At 43.1% G+C, this 14,090-nt stretch overlaps 1 protein-coding gene across 1 annotated transcript in view; it reads right to left on the reverse strand.

Moving 5' to 3' along the window:
* IMPA2 (inositol monophosphatase 2) overlaps window positions 1-14,090 on the reverse strand; it is a 33,287-nt gene that overhangs the window by 5,468 nt on the left and 13,729 nt on the right. Inside the window, exons 3-7 of the mRNA XM_024212586.2 lie at window positions 13,172-13,276; window positions 11,208-11,253; window positions 8,539-8,647; window positions 5,420-5,528; window positions 5,081-5,232 (exon numbers count right to left, since the gene is read on the reverse strand). Of these exons, the coding sequence (XP_024068354.1) occupies window positions 5,081-5,232; window positions 5,420-5,528; window positions 8,539-8,647; window positions 11,208-11,253; window positions 13,172-13,276 (521 nt within the window). The remainder of the gene's footprint in view (window positions 1-5,080; window positions 5,233-5,419; window positions 5,529-8,538; window positions 8,648-11,207; window positions 11,254-13,171; window positions 13,277-14,090) is intronic.

Genomic DNA, 14,090 nt, shown 5'->3' on the forward strand with positions numbered 1-14,090 from the left:
AGCTACCGGTCAGTCGCGAACCACTTTGGTGTGGGCAAATCTACCGTGGGGGTTGTTGTCATGCAAGTAGCCAAGGCAATCGTGAAGGTACTGCTCCCAAAGGTAGTGACCCTGGGAAACGCGCAGGTCATCATAGATGGCTTTACCGCGATGGGATTCCCAAACTGCGGTGGGGCTATCGATGGGACTCACATCCCTATCCTGGGACCGGACCACCAGGCCAGCCAGTACATCAATAGAAAGGGCTACTTTTCAATGGTGCTGCAAGCACTGGTGGACCATCGGGGACGGTTTACAAACATCTACGTCGGATGGCCGGGCAAGGTTCATGACGCTCGCGTGTTCAGGAACTCTGGTCTGTTTAGACGGCTGCAGGAAGGTATTTACTTCCCAGACCACAAAATAACTCTTGGGGATGTGGAGATGCCTACAGTCATCCTCGGGGACCCAGCCTACCCGCTAATGCCCTGGCTCATGAAGCCCTATACTGGCGCCCTGGACACAGAAAAAGAACTGTTCAACTACCGGCTGAGCAAGTGCAGAATGGTAGTGGAGTGTGCTTTTGGCCGTCTCAAAGGGAGATGGAGAAGCTTACTGACTCGCTGTGATCTCAGTGAAACCAATATCCCCATCGTTATTGCAGCTTGCTGTGTGCTCCACAATCTGTGTGAGAGCAAGGGGGAGACCTTTATGGCGGGGTGGGAGGTTGAGGCAAATAGCCTGGCTGCTGATTACGTCCAGCCAGACAGCCGGGCCATTAGAAGATCCCAGCGGCACGCCCTGTGCATCCGGGAGGCTTTGAAAGCTAGGTTCCTGAGTGAGCAGGGCAACCAGTGACTTTTCAGTTTGTGGACAGAAAAGCTGAACCTGCCCCCGTTTCTTTACCCAGTTCATTTTGACTATCCTCTCCAGTTACATACCCCCTTCACCCCCTTCCCCTTCCCAAAAAATAAAATCATTTCGATTTTGTTAATGAACACCGTTGTCTGTGTTGCTGTTTTCGCGGGAATATTTTAAACCGGGGACGCAGACTGTGGCGGGGGGCGGGTTCAGTGTTCTGATGCAAATGATGCTTCTAAACTCCCGGAATGCCAGGCTCCGCACTGGTGGACTGGTTATTTCAATGGAGAACATGAAAAACACCTCCCAGACTGACCAGGGTAACCAGTGACTGCACTGTGTATGTGTCCTGATGCTGGACCTGACACCGCCTCTGTACCCTGCTAAAGGTCACTGTCCTGCCCAATTACCAAGCCCCTTCCCCCCCTCCAGACAGACTCTCCCTCAAAAGAACCTGACTGAAACAGTAATGGAGAGAAACAAACATTTTATTGCGAACCAGACATGAAACGTGGGGGGTGAAACTTGGACGGGGGCTTGTGTGAGGTGGGTAGGAAAGGACTTATGAAATTTTGGGGAATGTCAGCCTTCTAGTGCTAGAGCAGTCTGCAGGGGTTGACTGAAAGTTTTAACGGCCCTTGCCGCCCCTCCTTCTTTGGAGTTTGGGTGAGGGTGGTGTGGGACTTGGTGGCGGGTGAGGGCGGTTACAGATAGACTGCAGCGGGGCTCTGTCCTCCTGCCTCCGGTCTTGCAGAACATCCACAAGGCGCCGGAGCGTGTCCGTTTGCTCCCTCATTAGTCCAAGCAGCTTTTCAGTAGCCTGTTGGTCCTCCTGACGCCACCTCTCCTCCCGTTCCATGACTGCTCGGTGCATTTGTGACAAGTTCTCCCTCCACTGTGTCTGCTGGGCTGCCTGGGCTCGGGAGCATCCCATTAGTTCTGAGAACATGTCTTCACGCGTCTTCTTCTTCCTCCGCCTAATCTGCGCTAGCCTCTGGGAGTGTGCTGACAGGCTGGGTTGGGAGACAGTCGCAGATGTGTCTGTGTGAATTGTGAAAAGGGAGTGAATTCCTGAGACAGATAAATGAAATTGTATACAAAGAACCTAGTCTTTCTCTGTGAACAAGACCATGCACTGCACCTCTCACATGCGCACTCAGGACAAGGTCGAATTTTCGGCCGTCGCCTTCAGTGCCTGTGGACTTGCGGAGGTCTTGGAGTGATCTGAGAAGCGTGGCTGGAGACCTGAACTTCTGGAGCGGGCAATAATGGTAAGCCGCAGACTTGTGGCTGCTTAAAACTCCAGCAGTAGCACTGGCCTCCTTTCACATTGAAAGCAATGCCAGTCTCTGCTGCCAGCAATCAGGACAGCATCAACTCTGCCCCTGTCCCACCCCCTCGCGGCTGTCCCAGGGAAAGATCCCTGTATGCTGCCCCTCTCCCTCCACCGCGTGGCTGTAAAGCAGTCCCAATACTAACATTCCCCTCCCTAATTCAAAGCAGGGCGTCATGAGCGACATCACCCTTCTGAGGATCCCGGACACCCAGAGAGAACGCATGCTGCGGGAAAGCATGCAGAAACCGGGGCCGTATGCCGCCATGCTATGTCGGGCCATGATCCCGGAGTACTTGATTGTGGCGTGGAGGGGGCATGTCTGCTACCACGGAGGGCCCACTAAGATCGCCCTACCCCGGAACCTGATCAACAGGCTTGAGCTCTACCTCCACGAGACCTACGAGGAGTTCTCCTACGAGGATTTCTCGTCGATCCCCGGCCACATTGACCGGATTTTCGCGTAGGTGCACTGGGACTATGGAGTGGAGCGTCTTGGGCCTGGGAATCATGGAGTAACGGACATTGTGAAAATTTTTTAAAACACTTGGGACTAAATTGAGAAGAGCCTAAGACAGAGAAATCATGAAAACCCATTTGTTACCTTTGTAAATATTCCTGTTTTGTACCTGATTATTTTTTTACTAGTTTACAGAACTTTTATAAATGTACATTGTTAATAGTATAAATATTACCGTTCTGTTTTAAATAAATGTTTACATGTTTACAGCACTTACTGCTTGATCCTTCCCCTGATTCTGTGTCCGGGGTAAGGGATGGGGACGGTTGGTACGGGATCTCGGTAAGGGTGATGAAGAGCTCCTGGCTGTCGGGGAAATCAGCGGTGCCAGCGCTGTCGACTGCCTCGTCCTCCTCATCTCCTTCTTCATCTTCCCCGTCCGCTGTCATGTCCGACGAGGAACCGGCCGCGGACATGATCCCATCCTCGGAGTCCACGGTCAGGGGTGGGGTAGTGGTGGCGGCCGCTCCCAGGATGGAATGCAGTGCCTCGTAGAAACGGGATGTGTGGGGCTGGGATCCGGAGCGTCCGTTAGCCTCTTTGGTTTTTTGGTAGCCTTGTCTCAGCTCCTTGATTTTCACGCGGCACTGCGTTGCATCCCGGCTGTAGCCTCTCTCTGCCATGGCTTTGGAGATCTTCTCGTAGATCTTAGCATTCCTTCTTTTGGAGCGCAGCTCTGAAAGCACGGACTCATCGCCCCACACTGCGATGAGATCCAAGACTTCCCGATCAGTCCATGCTGGGGCCCTCTTTCTATTAGATTGCACGGCCATCTCTGCTGGAGAGCTCTGCATAGTTGCCACTGCTGCTGAGCTCCCCTCGATGTCCAAAGAGGAACTGAGATTCAAACTGCCCAGACAGGAAAATGAAAATGAATTCAAATTTTCCCGGGGGTGTGGCTGGTCAGAGCATCCGAGCTCTGACTGCAGTCCAGAGCGTCAACAGAGTGGTGCACTGTGGGATAGCTCCCGGAGCTATTACCGTCGATTTCCATCCACACCTAGCCTAATTCGATATGGCCATGTCGAATTTAGCGCTAATCCTCTCGTTGGGGAGGATTACAGAAATCGATTTAAAGAGAGCTTTATGTCGAACTAAATGGCTTCCTGGTGTGGACGGGTGCAGGGTTAATTCGATATAACGGCGCTAAAGTCGACATAAAAGCCTAGTGTAGACCAGGCCTAAGCTTCCTTTTCCAAGCAGACTAAGAGAGAGCTGGCAAAAAGGCATCTCCAACTCCACTTGTTATCTGTCAGAATCATGGATCCCTCTAAGTGAGGCGTGAGGGCAGGGAGTATAATACTGAGACAGCATTTGTTGCTCTGGTGGATTACCTTCTCCGGTCCATACCCATTCTACTGGACTTGTCTGAGACATTTGATACTGATAAATACACCTGTCTTGCCTCTAAGAGCTGAAGGAATGAACAGAAACGCTTTGAATTGGCTTAGATCCCTCCTCTCAGAACAAAGCCAGAGGATCACTATGGGTAACTGTTCCTCTACCTCCTAATCCCTCACCTGTAAACCCAAACTCAGTTCCTCTCCCATATTGTTCAGCATCTATGAGTAAACACTGGGAGCATTGGCAAGATAACACAGACTGAAATGCAGGCAACACCCAACTCCACAGTTCCTTTACACCAAGCATAAAGAGCACTATCTACCAGCATTCTGAATACCTAACTGAAATTACCTTCTGGATGAAAATCAGATAGCAAAAACTGAACCCAGAAAGACTTGGGTGATGCTGGTAGGAAGACAGAACTGCTCTGTAGAACTAGTTTTCTTTATAACATCCCCACTTTCAAGAATATCCACTCATGTTTTTATGTTGGTCCTCGGCCTCGCAGCTCTTATAGTGCTGGTAGGAAAAAACCACCACCCTCTACCTCCAGCTGGCCAGAAAATCATGCCCCATCCTATCAGCCCCAGCCTGTATTGATCCTCCACTTTCAGGACTAAATGCAAAACCCAATTATTCATCTTAGTTTTCCCTCAGTTTCATCTGACATACACACACACACAAAACTCTTTCCCTTCTCACCCATATACAAATCAAGCCTTTTCTCCTACCAGCGGAGAAGGAAGAGAAAGATTATAATTATTTCTTTTTAAAATAGTTTGGAGATATTCAGATAGTATTGCAATGAGGACCGTGTAAGTACACAGATAGATTAGACAGAGATGGGGAAGTAAAAAAGAAGAATGCAGCCCAAACTAGAAAAGCTAAACATCTGAACATTTATCTGCCTCACCCCTCAGAGACTATGAAAGGTGATTGAAAAAAATTGAGTGTGACAATTATTTAGATTGTAGTAGTGCCTATTATGTGCTTTCCAAACATGAAGACACAGTCCCTGCTCCAAAACAACATACTTTACTCACCTGAAGTATCTATCACAATACCACCTGCCTCTCTAATAATGACAGTAGCTGCTGCCAAGTCCCAGCAATGTAAACCAAACTGGTAATATGCATCTGCAGCACCCGATGCTAGATGGCACAGAGCCAAGGTAGAACTTCCGATTACACGGATCCTAGAAGCAGAGAGGTATAAAAGAATGAAAGGGGGAAAACTGCTTTTATTTCAACCCAGGTATTTATTAACAGGGTACAATATGCATCACATTTGATTTAAGTAGAATAACATTCTGCTTGGAATTTCAGAAAGTTGAGAATGTTGATGATTTTTAACATAATAAAATTTTTTCTTAAAAACCTTACCCGTGTACTTGGGCTTTGAGTAAGCGCTCCATGTTACCGAGGAACAATTTCAAAGTCTCAGGGTCACGTTTTGGACCAATTTCTGTTAAGATCAAGGCCTTCGACTTATCTGCAATGTAGACAGTTGTTTCTATTAACTCAACAACCTTTCAAAGTAGGTCTTGGCAATTTCTTCACATTAAATATGAAGGGGCTTTTCACAGCAAAACCATTTCTCATGCACACAAAAATTGTTCTTCTTTTCATATTCTTTCTCAGGATGAGAAACTGCTTTTGTCTAAATGACTGTAACAAGACTAAATTGCTCATACAGTTGGGTTATCTAAAAATACTTGTTTGGTAAAAGAAGGGAAGGAAGAATAAGAACAAAACTGGTTTCTATGAGTTTCCTTTGTTCCCATGGAATTTTTCCTTCATTGACCAGTCAGCCTTTGGTGACCTCACAAACTTTTAGCAGTCAGCTAAAAATAATTGACATAGGATCTATGCATTCCACTGTAAATGAATTGTATTTTAAAGCAGAATGCTTCCTGAACAGGGAACTTTGATCTCTTGGATTATACCATTCATTTTAATTAGACAAAGCTAGGTGTATGATAAGTAAAGATCAATTAAAAATATCCACCAAAACCTCTATTTATCTTGCAAAAACTACCCCCTTTTATGTGTAGACATTGGAAAGACTACAAAAGTCACAAACGTCCAAGTATCAATATATTTACCAGCTATTCTATATTTAAAAAGTCAGTAGGTCTAATTCTGAACTAATTTTTACGGCATTAGTTTTTCCTTTTGTATTGTGTTCAATTCAGTAACTTCTGATTTACAGCAGTATAGGGGCCTAATCAAAGCCAAGGACTCTTAAAGCCAAAGGAAAGATTCACATACAGTTCAATGGGTATTAGATTCCTGATGAATAAACAATCACTTCCTAATACTTAGTCGAAGTTATGCTAATTTAGGAATTGGATTTAAAGACTGAAACGCTTTAAGGAGGGTTTGGGCTTAAGGCATAGGGAGGAATTGAACTTAGGGAAGAGACCATCTAGTGAAAAGACACAAGGTGGCTTCAGGAATTCAAACTACAGGAGACAGCTGACCAGAAGACAAGTTCTCCACCCTGATGAGGGGAAGAGAAACAGGGAGGGTTGGTAGAAGACAGATGACAGTGACCTGGGTAAATGTGCTAGGAAAAGAGACAAGGGACCAACATTTTTGACTACTGAAGGGGGCAGAGTGGAGACCAAAAAAAAAACCTCACGCCATTTATGGTATCAACACACTTAAGGTCAGGCCTGGCTTTAAACTGTGACAACGTTTGTCAAAGGGAATTTTATATCTTCGGGATGTTCCTTCATTACGATTATTTAAATCTGTGCGTGGTGGATATCCCAGACCACAGCTCTGTTTTCTTACTGTGACATAATCTTTGCAAAATTCTGTCATCACCACAATGTGATTTTCTTTAGTTCTGAATTGTTAAATGCAGAACATATCTAGCATTAATCTAATTTTATATTGTACATCAACATTTTCTATACAAAATACATTTCCTGAAACAAAAGCATGAGGTAACATATAAGTCTAAAAGCCACAAATTCCAGATGCCAGCACGAGGAGAAACATCTTGTACTCCAGAGGTGATTCATTCTATTGAAGTCAAAATCCTTATTAGACAAGAACAACCGTAAATGGGCTACATTTAAACACCATAAAAATCAATAAAAATATTCTCCATCTTCCCTGTTCAAAATACCCCACACAAATGAGTACATCTCAAAAGAGAAAAAATTATAAAGCATCTGACCCTGCACTTATGTTCTGGACTCCCACATTAGCAGAAAGTCCACAGGGAATTGGGACAAAGTGGTGCTGTCTCCCACAGCCCTTGCTCAGCTGAAGGCCCAGGACCATTGAGACATAAAAGTGAATGGGGCCAGTTTATGAAGGATGTAGGGCAGTTAGGAGATGCCCTGATTCCATAAGCCTCCCAGGCATACTCTGCCAAGGGGATTCTTGTGGAACATGGGCTGTATTTTAAAACTTCCCTCCCCTGACAGAACACCTTTGGAAGGGTGGCTAAGGTAGGACCATGGACACCTATTCTGGGTAAATGTCCTCCCTCAGGCACAGCTGCTCCTGTGGGGGAGAAGTGTACCATTTGTATGCTCTTTCTCCAGATAAATAAACCTGGCCCACTAAAGACTGGTCCAAGCCACAAAGTCTGGATCTGGATCCAAATTTTTCCAACTATCAGGGAAGTTCTCGTCATCCAGGGTTGGTCTGGACCCGTATCTAATCTGTACATTAAATTGCTTTAATTTACTATGATTTCAGTCTGCACCAAACCATTTTTCTACTGTAATTTTATCATTTCTGGGGTACAAAGATACAGCTCTGTAACATCTGCTTGCTTCTGTCTGCTAATTATGCTGTCTTATCTTCTGCATTGGATTTGTTAAAAGAAAGCTTCTTGTTGTTATGTGCATTTGATTGGACTTAACTATTATAACTAGGCAAATGCAGAATCACTTTATTAGGTTTATAGTAATAAATCCCCATACAGTATGGACTAAGTGTTCTAACTAACTGTATGATTAAACAGACCTCTCACACACATCACAGCAAATTGTTTTTAAAGTAGTATAATGTATGCATCCATTAATTCCATTTACTACTGGCATATGTGTTTACAAACAAGATGCAGTATATGGCACCATTAAGTCATCTGCAAATAAGTGAATGACAGATGCCATAATAATGTGGGCCTGATTCACCATTCCAGCTGCACTTTGTATCCCGGAGTTACACCAGTGTACAGAAGGCATGGTATAGTGGTGAATTTCATCCTATTTCTTTATCTTAAAGGAGTGGTTTTGGATCAATACTAATCAATTCGTGTGGGAATTGCAAAATATTTTAGGACCATTTAATACTAATTCACATAAAGCGGAATATTTTAAACAGAAATTTGGGAACATCCTTATGTTTCCAGGAAAGACACAGTTATAATGCAGGAAAGATACTTTAAATCAGGATAATAATTTCCATTCAGGATTAGCATCAACTCTGAAATTCAACATATTTCTTTTAGAGTTCTAACAAAAATCTAGACCAACCTGTCTCTTTTGACACCTGAAGCCTTTTTTCATTACAAAATGCCCCTTGACCTCTTCTACCAGTGTATAATCGTTCTTCAGTGCAATGGTAAATTACACCAAATTCAAGCTTTAAGATTTTGAAAAGGAAAGAAATGAATGCAACTCAAATTACTCATCACAAGTATAAACAACTACTAATGGCAGAAAGATCAAAATTATTTTAATTAGCTATGTAACCAAAGATTATGCTGCTGCTAATAAATAATTGTACTGTTAAACTGAAGTTTTAGATACATAACATATAAAATTCAGTTTAGAGAGAGAGATATTGATTCTATCTATTCACAGCTCATTTTTACGCACACTATTAGAATGATATAAAAAGTTACTCTGAAATTCAATTCAAGGAGTTATTGAGAATATGTAAATCCCCCAGGGCCAGATTCTGAATACTTTACTCCCATTGGTGAGCAGTCACTCACATGAATAGGCCCATTGACTTCACTGGGGCTATTATTGCCAACCTCAAGCATCTCAAATTCATGACTCAGGCCTCCAAAACACATGAGATTGGCTTACAAATCAGGCAATTAAAAAAAAAATACATAGTTTGCATGTCATAATACATTTCACTTGCCTTCTATCTTTTGAGCCCTTGAGGTGCACTCAAGTCATCTTTGAGTTTTTCTCTGCAATAATGAAAGCTAGAAGCTAACTGGTCTTTTAAATGAACACTGAGATTCTCGTGAAACACCTGACTCCAGGAGCTGGGGCTTGAAGAAAAACACCGAATATCACGAGACTCATGATAAAATTATGAGAATTGGCAACACTGAACTATTTGTGTGAGCACCTGCTTACAAATGGGAATAAGGGGTTCACAATTGGAGCCTTAATAATCCAGGCCCAAAGTACACCTCTACCCCGATATAACGCTGTCCTCGGGAGCCAAAAAATCTTACCACGTTATAGGTGAAACCGCGTTATATTGAACTTGCTTTGATCCGCCGGAGCGCGCAGCCCCCCCCCCCCCCGAGCACTGCTTTACTGCGTTATATACGAATTCGTGTTATATCGGGTCAAGTTATATCGGGGTAGAGGTGTACCTAATATTTTGTACAACTATAGTACCTTCCATCAGAAGATCTTAAAACACTTTACAGACATTAATGAATCAATCCTCACATCATTACTATGAGATAAAATATTATCTACATTTTACTCATAGGGAAACAGACATAGAGAAGTTAAGTGACTTGCCCAAGGTCACAAAATAAGTTTGTAGAAGAGCCAGTAATAGGACTCAGATCTTCTAGACTCCCAGTCCCTTGCTGCAACCATGACCCATGCTACTTGAGAGACCACCTCTTACCCAATAGTCCTCAAAGATAGCTCAGAGGGAATTAATATTCCTTAATATTCATCCTGAGGTCCCATCTAAACCAACCTGGAGTCAGACTCTTCTTGGTTCAGGGTCCCTATGTACGGAACTCCAGGTCTGAAGATATCCACAAGAATCTCTCTTTAGCAGTATTCAGGGCTTGATGCTAGATCTTTCTATTCAGGTCAGTTCATCTATGCCCATTTTGGCTTCTTTATTGAGTTATTATTTTTACTTTTGCCTGGTTTTTTTTACTACAATGGATGGTAAAATTTAATATTATTGTTTATTTTTGTTTTAGCAGCATCTAAAGCCTGATGGGTGCTATAGAAAATAAATAAACACTAAAGAAAGCTGTTTTGTAATTATATGCAATATTTGAAAACATTTGGGAAGGAATAATCTTTGGAATGGCACTAAAGTGTGTCTTTACAGTTTCTATGTTTTTAAAGGCAAGCTGCAGTCCATCTAGATATACATATAACACTATACTGTCCAAACCAAAGGGAGTTGCTAGTCCTCATCACATCTGAAAATTAGGCCATCGCTGAATTTGCCTGATGCTGCATTCCTTGCACACATAAAATTCCTGTTGGCTTCAATGGGAGCTAACGGCATGTCAATGCATGTAAATGCAAAGGCCCAAGAAGCACATTTTACAATGGTGTGAATAACTACTTAAAAATAGCTACTTTTATTTTATAAATCAAACGGTACAACTACAGTAGCTGTACAAACCCCTCCAAAATGAATTGTGAGAACTAGGAAAATTTAAAAAGAACAGTATTCCCAAGCCCCAAGGCCAGGTTCTTTGTTTTTCTATGGACAGGCTCTTATGAAGGTACATGGAATAATATTAAATTTACTGCACCTCAAAAGCACACAAGGGAATCCAAACCATAACTTTGCACGTATCACAAAAAGTAATCCTACTATATACTGTACATCGAAAAAACTGTCTGAGAGTCATGGAGATTGCTAACAGCTTTAAAGCAATAGGAATCAGCATAATAACAAGAGAACAGTAGAAGATAAATATAGAGATGCTTAGTCACAATTTAAACATAACTTATTAATGCCTGATTTTATTAACTCTTGCATCAGTAGTCCCCTTTTAATAATATATAAATCCAATCAACATGGGACTACCAGCAGAAGTAACGGTTTGGGTATTATATTGGTGTAGTGTGACCAAACAAATTTCAATAGCATGGAAACAGCCTTTGTATTAATTTTTTAGTTCCCACATGGCTCTGAGGTTTATAGCTGGATCTCAGGTTACCAACTCACAGAACATATTTTATACCTCTTGGTTAACAGCAAATCCAATGCTAACTGCCACTGTTGGAAACCTGTGACAAATAAGAAAGAAAGTACTATTCATGAATAATCTCTCTAAACGTGCAAATTCCGCAACTCCCAGCAGCAACTGAACCCACAGAGAGCACTGTAATTTTACTCAACTAAAAACTTCATCTACATTATACCTTCCCTCTGTTTCCACCCAAGACTGTCCCTTGTACTTTGTCAATTCTTTTTTTTTTTTTAATCGAAACTAACATTTCAAAGAGTTAAAAAATAAATTAATGAAAACAAATAGGCTGTGTATATTAAACATATATTTGAAATTTTAATGATTTTCCCCCTTAGCGTAACTAAATAACCTAATCTTAAAATAATATTGTAATAAATAATTTATACTTAGAGTACATTTCATCCAATGATCTCAGAGCACTTTGCAGACAGTAATTAATTAGGGAGAAACTTTGTACCTGAGGCCAACAATAAATGAAACCTGTTATACTACCTTCTGTCTTGCCAAAGTAATAACTACATATTTCACTTGCTCCTTTTGACATAGGTATTAATTGTCCCAAAATTTAAGTATGAACTGACAAATTAATAATTTCTTAAAACTTGTAGAATAACAGCAGAAAGTATTACTGGAAGGCACAATTTCACTGTATTACCTGAAACATAAACCCCCAGAAGCTGGCCCCAATTAGCCACAGTGTAAGCACATATTATTCCATTGGAGTCAATGCACCAAGGCAGAATTAGGCCCATCATTTAAAAAATCTTGGCCTATTAGACCAACCATACGGAATTATTTTAAATTTAGTGGGACTGTCCAGGTGAAGTAAACAGTCATCGTTTAAAAAAAAAAAATCAAATATTTAAATTTTGAGTTAAAGTTGTAGTTTTGTAGGTGCACCAGGGGTGGGCAGGCGGGCTCAGCAAGGCAGTATCCAAGTGTGGAGGGGCTTAGCATGGGGGGGCTTAGGAGTGGGTTGAGAGGGGTAATCTGTGTCGGGCAATCTGGGTCCAGGCAGCTCAGAGTGGGATCCAGGTGCGGCGGGGATCTGGATGCACAGTGGCTTGTTGGGGGGTTCAAGGAGCAACTGTAATAGGACTCTGCAGGGGGGCCCAGGTGCAGCTGGTTGGGGCTTGGTGGGGTGGGGATCTGGGTGGGGATGGCTCGTCAGGGTGGTCCAGGTGCAGGGGGAGTGGAGCTCAGTGTATGTGTGGGTTCTGAGTGTGGGGGGTGAGGTTTGGCGGGAGGGTCTGAGTATGAGGGGGTCTGAATGCATGGGGGTTGGGCAGATGGGGGAGCAGCTCCCTGTACAGGGATCCCTCCCCCTGAAGCTGAGGAGTGATGGGTGCAGAAAGCGCGGCCGGGGGGGGGGGGCAGTTTGCAGAGCTTCCTGCAGCCGGGGGAGAAATCTGGGGGTGGGTGTGACCCGGCCCTGGATGCCATGCAGGGAAAGAGGAAGTCTTGTCCTCTCCAGCCCAGCCGGGACTAGCAGCTGAGCCCGGTGCAGGGTAGGAGCCACCAGCTGGGTCTTTCCCAGTCCCGCCCCTTGCCCCACAGTGATTTACCTCTCTGCCGTCTGCTCTGGGCACCCGAAACATACTGCTGGGGAGGGTCGCATGACCACTTGTGGCTTCCCTTTGCTTCCCCATCAGAAAGTCATTTTTCTGCGGGGAAGGAAAGAAATCTGCGGGCGATATAAATTCTGCACGTGCGCAGTGGCGCAGAATTCCCCCAGGAGTATCAAATACTATATCAGATATAAAAAGATACTGGAATGGATCCTGCAGGTCTTGTTCAGGCAAACCCCCTCAGTTTGTAAATATAATGCTGTAGGTAACTGTAAATTGAGCAAACTTAACACAGTGAAATATATTTTGGTAATGGGGGGAGAGAAGGATTGATGAGTAACTGAAGAGTTACTATATTTTAACAATTCTCCATGTTACTGAATTTACCTGTGCACAAAATTGCAGGTTCCATCAATGGGATCAATAATCCAGGTAGGATTGTCAGTGAGGACACATTTTGAACCAGCAGCAGTGGACTCTTCTCCAATAAACCTATATTTGACATGGAGTAAAGTATGCTCAGAAAACTCAACTCCACTTTCTTGGCTTTTGGGGACTATTGTTACATTTATGTATTTTTAAAGTTTAATTACCAAAAACAAAACAAAACAAAAAACCCACACAAAAAGCCCACCACCACCACCCACCAACTCACAGAAACTTTGTAAAGAAGTTCTGAAAAGATAGCTAGAAAATTGTTTTATACAGTATATTTAAAAAAATCCCCTTCTAGTTCCCCTTCTCTATATGTTAATGATACATACTTCAAAATCCTGTAATGCATGTAGAGATGGATCTGAAATGAAACCCCAACTTTGGCAGAAGTTTAGATCTGGATTGCAATTTGGCAGCTCAGGCCCACTTCTAGAAGGAACCTCCATTCCTTGCAGGTGAATTCACCAGGAAATAATATAGCCTTAGAAAACCTACAACCCCACTCCCACCACAATTTTTAATAGCAGAGTAGATCAGGAAGTAAAAAGTTCACAAAGCTGAACTTTCCTCTTCGGAAGACCCAGAGTAATTCAAGAGAATTAAAAAAAAATACACAATTTACAGAAGCACATTGAATTCTATGTTGAGCTGCTGATTTTCTGTCCTGTCATAATTTATTTCAATAGGTTTTCTGTTTTCCTTTTCCTAGGAATTGTACATCCTGTTCTGGCATCTGTCCTGTCTTCCTTAGTTATCTTTTCCATTCCCTAGATCAGCGGTTGTCAACCAGGGGGTACACGTATCCCTGGGGTACGCAAAGGTCTTCCAGGGGGTACATCAAAGCATCTAGATATTTGTAGAGCTCTGCACG

The sequence above is a fragment of the Terrapene carolina genome, unplaced genomic scaffold (assembly GCF_002925995.2).
Source record: "Terrapene carolina triunguis isolate 2854851 unplaced genomic scaffold, T_m_triunguis-2.0 Scaffold58, whole genome shotgun sequence".
NCBI classification, from domain to species: domain Eukaryota; kingdom Metazoa; phylum Chordata; order Testudines; family Emydidae; genus Terrapene; species Terrapene triunguis.